The 8818-nt window shown below is 32.6% G+C and overlaps 1 protein-coding gene across 1 annotated transcript; it reads left to right on the forward strand.

Moving 5' to 3' along the window:
* Window positions 1-382: 382 nt before the first annotated feature.
* On the forward strand, window positions 383-4690 carry LOC127710429 (uncharacterized). The gene is made up of 2 exons (XM_052216255.1): window positions 383-749; window positions 4422-4690. Exons 1-2 carry the CDS (start codon window positions 383-385, stop codon window positions 4688-4690), a joined length of 636 nt encoding a protein of 211 aa, XP_052072215.1.
* The last annotated feature ends 4128 nt before the right edge of the window (window positions 4691-8818 follow it).

An 8818-nucleotide genomic window follows, 5' to 3' on the forward strand; every position in this document is an offset into this window, starting at 1 on the left:
CCTTCTACACATTGTTTTTATTATTCCTTATTTATCGGGCGCACTCTATCAATCGTAAACATGTCCCTTAGCATGTGTCATTCAATGTCATATATGCAATTTTAGCACAAATACCATTTTATTGAGAACAAGTGCAATATATATGCTGTCTTGAATGATCACCGAGATAACCTTGTATTATCTTTAACACCTACGTCTATGAAATCCTACTGAAATAAAATAATCAGAACTTGCTGTCATTATGCCGTTTATTTTATTTGGATTTCTAATCAATGTACTGGCAGTCTCTGTGAAAAGTGAATATCAAAATATTAGGATTCGTGATCTAGTGCGTGAAGAAATACAGAACCATCACAAAACAAAGATTTTAAAATTGGAAACGATGGTTATGGCAATGATTGAGCAGCTTAATAAGCAGGATGAGCATATCCGAAGTCAGAATGAACGAATTCTTGAGCAACAGCGGCGCTTAAATGATCAGGACATACAAATTCATAAGCACGATCAACAGATAAACGAGGTTGTAGAACATATTTCTGAACTGCAAGAGAGTGCAATCAATGAACAGAGCCAGTTCCAATCAATGAGAGGCTCTAAAATCAGTCCTTTGAAACATACAGAACCACGTGTCTTTGTAAAAAACAGTAGCCATTCATTTATAGACTATGCAGTACGTCAGTCGATTAAGTCCATGACAAAAGAGAAAACTGGAAACAGGAAAGAAAGATCATCTTTTACAAAACGTTCAGGTATATTATAGCAAACATGTAGGGTGGTTGATTTAAGTATTATTGAACCTTAATCGAATTTTGAAATCAATAAACAGTTTACTGAATACACACTTCTAATTACCTGAAGTTGACTCTGGCTGTTTGGTTGTTGTCTCAATTATGTTACCTAATAGAACAATGTACTGTTTAACATACATTTTGGTGACATTGTGTTTTGAAGTGTACTTTAAAATCTAACTATAAAACACGATTACCTTGCCATTACCTTTCAAAGGGTTTTTGGTTATGATTGCCTTAAAAAGGTAACATACATACTACGTCACAAAAAAACCAACTTACAATATCGGCGTTTGCCAACGGATAAAACATCCTACGAAGGGTGTATCATATCTTTACTCTCGACATTTTTCGACTTTGCAAGCATCTAGAAACGTTTTATCTAATGCGATATAACATTAGTTATTATTGTGTAATTAGGAGTGTACAGAATTTTACGCCGGTGTGGATAATTTATACACTTAGATACTTAGTCGAAGGGTGTATGGATTTCAACACCCGTTTAAAAACACCCGGAAACCCCAGATTACACCAAGATTTAATTTCTTATGAAGCGTTCCTTTAATCATTTATATACCGCGGGGGGGGGGGGAGATTGGGAGGAGGGGGGGGTTTAAATTGCTTGTGTACTACAACATGCTTTCAACACCATCGTTGCTGCACATTGTAAAATTTTGCCCTTTTAGATTTTGATCTATTTTTTTCTAGTTTTAATTTTTGGAAATAAAGTATTTTTAGGGATTTGTTTTCTAATATTTTTTGGGGAAGTTGGTTCGCTAATATTTATATTTTTATTGTTTTTTAATTGTGAAATTCGGATAAACATTATCCTTGGTTGACCAACTGTTATTTATAGTTCGTTTCTGTGTGTGTTACATTTTAATGTTGTGTTTCTGTTGTGTCGTAGTTCTCCTCTTATATTTGATGTGTTTCCCTCAGTTTTAGTTTGTAACCCGGATTTGTTTTTTTCTATCTATTTATGAATTTCGAACAGCGGTATACTACTGTTGCCTTTATTTACTGTGCTTCATTCAGACAACCAAAATGATAAATAGGGAAAACAACCCAATCAAATTCAGCACATTCAGAACAATATTTTATGAATTCTTATAAAAGTGATCTATATTCATAAACCTAAATCCATGAAAGTATGCCCACGAGAAAGTTAAGTATTACCAACAGCCATTAAAAACAGACGATTTGCCCTCAAGACTTTTGGTTATTATACTTTGGTCTAATTGACGTATTCCCAATATCTGCCTTTTTACACATACAAACTTCCCATTCCTTAAGTTGATATTTGCCTTTTGGTTGCTGTTTCAATTCTTTTACCTTACATGACAATGTGCACTTTATTATACCTTTTGTTGACATTATTTATTGTAGTGTGATTTGTATGATGTATTTATAAAAGAAATTTAACTATAACACAAAATTACCCTGCCATTACTTTTTGCATGTTTTGAAGTTATGATTGCACAAAAATGTTACATGTATTGTAAGTCACCAAAAACAGAATAGCATTGTTTGTTAACTGATAATATACTTTACTACTACGTTGAGTGCGTCATATTTTACTCTCTACTATGAAAGGGTCGCAACTTAAAATATCAATTTACCTGTATGTTTTTCGAGTAGAGAAATGCTTTAACTATACGATACAATGTACAAAATACATAAACAATTCATGAAGAAAGAATGGATGAATGGGTAATCTAAGGGGTCATTTACGGAGAGTTAAGAAATATAAATTCCACAACTGCAACGAGTGTTTTACGATATGTCTCAACTCGACACAGTTACGTGTTAATATTTAAAGTGCGACGCTTGCCGAGCTTTTTAAATAATTAAAATTTAACTGTTGAGATTGGAGAAATATAATGATACACTTGATATAGTGGTGGAATCAGTTTCTCTAATGATTTTTATTCTTCCTTTTCAAAGATTTGAAGAAAACTGTGTACTTTTGATGTGACGTCGTCAGGCATGGTCGTCTTTTTTCATGACGTCACCATAGGAAAATTCAGAAGAAGCCAAGAAAATTTAACGTCACAGTTAAATTTTGACCAATCATTTGCCGAGAAAAGATTTTTCACTAGTGAGGAGAAATATTTTTCTCACACCTATCAAAAAATGTGAAAATAGCGCAAAAATTAGAGAAAGTTACATTTCAAATAAACACATGCATATGCACAAATAAAACTTATTTTATACGGATCAAAAACATCAACAGTACCAAATCATATTTTGCCACAATTGGCTGGGTTGTACTGTATAATTCGTTTATTACAACAAAACTATGTTTTACAAGTTATGGAATCGTTTTGTACACAACCAGACAACATTGAAAATTAGACTAATTCGAGCATAACATCTACATCTAAAAGTACATTTTAGGCGATCTTGGCCGTGTGCGTCAAGTCTTACATTTACTAAGCTGTAATCATGGTAAAAAAGCAGAGTTTACACTTCCGGAGCACATGAGATCCCCCGATGTTTTGTTGGTTTGTGTTGCTCACTATGTATTGTTTTGTATACTGTTGTTTGTCTGTTTGTCTGTTTGTCTTTGTCTTTTTGCCGTTGCGTAAAAGAGGGACGAAAGATACCAGAGGGACAGTCAAACTCATAGATCGAAAACAAACTGACAACGCCATGGCCAAAAATAAAAAGACAAACAGACAAATAATTGTACAGATGACACAACATAGAAAACCAAAGACTAAGCAACACGAACCCCACAAAAAACATGGGGTGATCTCAGGTGCTCCGGAAGGTTAAGCGTAGTTCATTATATGCGTAGTTAGTTCATTTTTGAATTTGAATGTCCCGTTCGACTTTTCTTTACATAAGAGGTTTTGGGGTATTTTGTTTTATTTTCCTTTTGGTAATAAAGCTCGTCACTTTATACACCCTTGGCTTACAAATATTTGAGTTTTAGCGTTTCTGATGAAAGAAAAAAAAAGCTGTAAACTGCTCAATTCTCGGCAGATATAACGTAATTTGGAATTTTGTACGAAAACCTGGTTTTTTAAATAAAAAGAGTTTAATTTGATTTGTTCTCCTACAAAGAAACAGGTTTGAAAGCTGTTAAATATAACTCTTTTGGCTAATGACAACCTAATTTGAATGAATTTTAGATAGCTTAAATATCGAGGAAGTTTTGAACGTCAATCAAACACAAAACAAGATCGACTTAAAGGCGACTACACGATATGGGGTTTTATCATTGTTGATGACCGGCACGGTTGTCTTTAATAGCTTCCATTCATTTCATTTGATCTTTGGTGGATAGTTGTCCCAATGGGAATCATCTCTTTATTTGTATACGGTAACCATGCAATGATCATTTTTCTTTTTTTCCAAAGACAATCTCGATCTAGAACCCCATCAGAAATATCGACAATACAATGTGACTATGAAAACATAAATTACAATTATGTCAATAAATATCTATAAATTATTTTTCTTTCCTTTTGATATTTGCAGGTTTGAATGATAACATTGTAGCATTTTATGCCTATATGAGTAACGGCGATCCTCAACCACGAAGAAATCAAATACTCGTGTTCGATGTCGCAAAAACAAACGTTGGACTTTCCTACAACCAACACACTGAAACCTTTACTGTTCCAGTAACTGGCGTATACGTATTTATATGGACAGTTGCCTCTAGTTCGCATAGTTTCATCTATTCCCAAATGGTAATTAATTCATATCCTTTCGGGGCCATTTTTACTGACAGTGACGAGATTGGCGATTATCATACATCAACAGGAAATGTAGTTGCAGAACTAAACCAAGGAGATGTTGTTTACATACGTACTCATCCCACTGATCTCATAAAAGGAGGTATCTGGAGTCATGACAATTTTCGTACCTATTTCAACGGATGGAAATTATAATGAATATTCTAAATTGCGTTATTAAAAAATATACTGTAAGATAATCTAGTTCCCCTGTTTTATAACGGTGGTGACCAATGATACTCTCTACCGAGAAGCAAGATATTTTAAATAAGACGAAGGAAAGTTTGAGCAGACTTTTGTAAATAGGAATATAATTTTATTCATTTAAGTAAAAGCAGAGAAATTACGTAGGCCTCATAAAATTCAGTTTATGACAGAACAATAATCAATACCATTTGTATTATTGCCTTCCTTTATTTTTTGGACATTTGTTGAAATGTTTTGGAGTGGTGGTGGAGTGGAGTGAAAATTACGAATGCACTATTATTCCCAAAGCGCTGAATTGAAGACACTATTCCATTTGTTCCTCTTTTACACAATCAAAATAACATACTAGTAACTAATGCATCAGTTTTATAATACAGAGCACATTTTAAGCACCAGAAAACACAAAACAATAATATTATGTTAGCAAACACAATCCTGCAAAATGATTTACAGATGCTTATTAAGACTAAAAATAGTAACAGATAAATTTCATGTGAAAAACAGGAGCGCTCAAGATTAAACGGCTGAAATTCAGGAAATATAAATCAATATATACTATAGGAGCAATAATACCAAAAAGAGATCTAAATTTGAACTTGTTAAAGAGAGGCGGAAGATAAAACCTCAAACTCTCAAGTCGAAAATAAACTAACAACAGTACACAAAACTCAACATAGAAAACTTAAGACTGAGCAATACTTACCCCAACAAAAACTTGGGGTGATCTCAGGTGCTCCAGAATGGTACGCGGATTCTGCTCCACATGTGCAGGTAAGTTCAAAACCCGTTCTATTGTTTAATGTTGTAGATCACGTTCGGTGAAAAGGGGTAGTTGTAACGACAATTGGATCATAATCGTCGTCATCTGTGAAACAGAAATTCCATAACGGTCAACAACTCGTCATGGAGTCCGAAACATTTACAAAGGAATGATTTAAACGTCACCATTTGAAACTCTTGGTTTGGTAGCTTCCTTGTGAGCAGCAACCCTCTATCTGGGAAATCATGATAGCAAACAGCCCTGGAATATCGTATCAACTAAGAGATATATACTTCATATGCAGGCATTGCTGGACTGCTGCTACACAGAAATGGCAAATTCACAATTGGCAGCTGAAATCATCTGTTTTGTCGAAAAGTTTTGTTTTCAACTGACTCTCATTATCAATTTATAGAGGTTTGATCGGATAGATGTGTTCAACATCGTCACCAAATTTCGGATTATTAAGTGAGAGAACATCATCTATATAGCGGAAAAGGAAGTTAAGGATAGCTAACTTAATTTCTTTCGTCCTTAGAAGTTGCTGTTTTAAGTCAGCCTCATATGTTTTGAGTACATGAACAATTGGTAGCGCTCAACATTCTTAATATTTTGGCACTTGTCAGATTTTCTCTATTTATAACGATTTTCAAATTATACACAAAACTTGCATTTTACCTCTTTGTTTTATTTTAAGCCATTTCGACCATCTTGGTATGCAGGCAGGATTGTGTGTTTAGCCAAAATCGGTAACTCAAAAACACGCAAAACAGGTTTTACTCGTATTCAAAGTTATCTTTTATTGTTTACAGTTTTAACATATTATGTATAATACTTTTTTTATAAAAAAATCACATAATGATAACAGATTTTGAATTGGGTGTTGATTTAATTATGGTGGAGTATTCATGTAAGAGTGCACACCATTTTTGTTTGTAAATGGAATAGGGAAACTGAGAGAAAAATGTTGAAATAATTTTCCGTCATCAAACATGTCAAATGGCAAAATCAAAAGCTCAAACACATCAAACGAATGGAGAATAAATGACATATTGCTGACATAGCACAGGCATTTTCTTATGTAGAAAATGATGCATTAAACCTGGTTTTTTAAAGCTAGCGACACTTCTGACTTGTATGACAGTCGCAAAAAATTCCATTATATTGACAAAGCTACCATAAGTAAATACTCTCTCCCCTAAAGAAAAAAAGACCACTAAGTCTTATTCTGTATCAAATTTTTATTCGACATGTTTATACTTGTTATTCTGATTCAAGTGGACGTTTTTAATATTTGTCATGCTTTAATTGATTGGTAAAGAAAATATTTCTTTAGAAGATTGGTTATTAATCCATGAAATGTTGAGTCAGTGGATAAGTACATGCATATACATATGAACTTTGGTACATTGTAACTAAAATTAATAAAGATGCTGATTGGCAATCATACCACATCTTCTTTTTTATATTATTGTAATAGCTGACTTTTGGGCTTTAAATAAGACTCAAGTCGCTTGCTAGGGTTCAGGATATTTATTTATCAGTAACGTAAAACACCCTGTAATATCAATTTTTTTTTTATCATTATCCCTGTAATATCAATGATAAAGTTATAAGAATTTTACAAAACAATAATACTGTAATACACATGATAAGTATAATATTCTTTCATTACATTTAATGGTATTATACAAAACATTGCACTTCAAAAATACAATTAAGTTATGAACATAATGAGAATAAATATTATGTTCAATCATTAAAATCATAGTATTAATGTCTTTTCATGTAATATTCAAATGTTCAGATTAACAACATTGATATATTAAGCGAATATTAAAAGCATCCTAAAACAAGGGAAATAACTCTATACCAAAACTATGTGCTTAACATACTTCGTAGTTAATTCAACCCATTTAAACAAAATACATTATAATTCTAATAGCATATTACTTATCCTTACCAACTTGTGGAGCAAGGTAGTTACTGTTATGGCACAAACCATTTCAAGCGTTCATACTGGTAAATCATACAGTGAATTTCTATACAACAGCTTACAAATTCTGTAAACCAAAATTACAATGTTAAATAACGGATTTTGATGAAACCGTATTTAAACATAGACATAATTATAAAACATACATTATAAATAATGTTCTTGTGTATAAAATAAAACATATCTCGGACAATACTTTAAATATGTACAGAAACGTAGTTCTCTATCTAGTACAACTTTGTTTATGTTTTCTATTTATAATCAATCAACAAAGTTATCGTGTACAGACTATAATTTACACAAGTAATACACGGTAGTATTTAAAATCTACTCATAACAAAGTCTTATCGAATACACCTCAAAGTATCGATCGGAATGTGTGTACTTTCTAAACTGATTTACATATAACTCTAACGAATGACTACCAGTAATTTATATAATAAAATAAGTGTATAATATATGCATTATATGTAGCAATCATACTTTTCGGGATCATAGAGAAAAATAACCATTCATACCAAAAATCATTCAATCTATGAAAATATATTAGAAATATTAATAAAGAGGTAAATAGGGAAAACTCACGTTGAAATGTCAAGTCTGTCATTTAATACAATTTTGACTGTTCAATATAAATTCTCAAACTATTTCAATGGCTACTGGACATAAACGTCTGTCCATTTTGAATCCATTAGTCCTTCTAACTCAAACAAACAAACTCACTACTTATCGCTAAAACTTCAAACCAACCAATCAGATTACTTGAAATCCAAATAATCATGAATATTCAACAATACGTCAATAATGTATGGAAACGTTTCAATGTAATCAAAATTTAGAAAAGACAATATGTTTTGTAGTTTTATTTAACATTTACATAATTATACATCTTTATTTTACAATTAAATCTACACAAAATAAAGAGGCTATCACATTCTCCCCTGTGTTGGAAAAATGATTTCCACGTCATTCAACTCCTCCTCCCTCTGACGAAGAAATGACGTCATCGGCATGCAAAACTGGTATTTCACTATGATGTTTCTTTCACAATCTCAATGATGGTACGTGTGATGTCATTTTCCATTCCTCTAAACATTCCTTCTTTCAGTTGTCTTTTTAACCATTCTACTTTCTGTAGCCAAGATGCTTACCCAATAGCTTGTTTGGTGATATAGTCTTTCAAATATGCAGGTGGTTTTCTAATTCTTGTTCTTGATGGTAATTCTCTTGGTGGTGTAGGTAGTATTCTGCGTCGTCTGAGCCTTGCTGGTTGTTGCGGTGTGTTATCTGGAGCCGTTGTGTTATCTTCTGTATCTGCCTC

The sequence above is a fragment of the Mytilus californianus genome, unplaced genomic scaffold (genome assembly GCF_021869535.1).
Source record: "Mytilus californianus isolate M0D057914Y unplaced genomic scaffold, xbMytCali1.0.p SCAF_79, whole genome shotgun sequence".
Taxonomy (NCBI): domain Eukaryota; kingdom Metazoa; phylum Mollusca; class Bivalvia; order Mytilida; family Mytilidae; genus Mytilus; species Mytilus californianus.

Bases quoted from the DNA above. Each gene is read 5' to 3' on its own strand.
- LOC127710429 (XM_052216255.1), top strand. From the start codon at position 383: ATGGTTATGGCAATGATTGAGCAGCTTAATAAGCAGGATGAGCATATC. The intron at 750-4,421 runs GTATATTATAGC...TTACTGTTCCAG, and splicing joins ATCTTTTACAAAACGTTCAG to TAACTGGCGTATACGTATTT.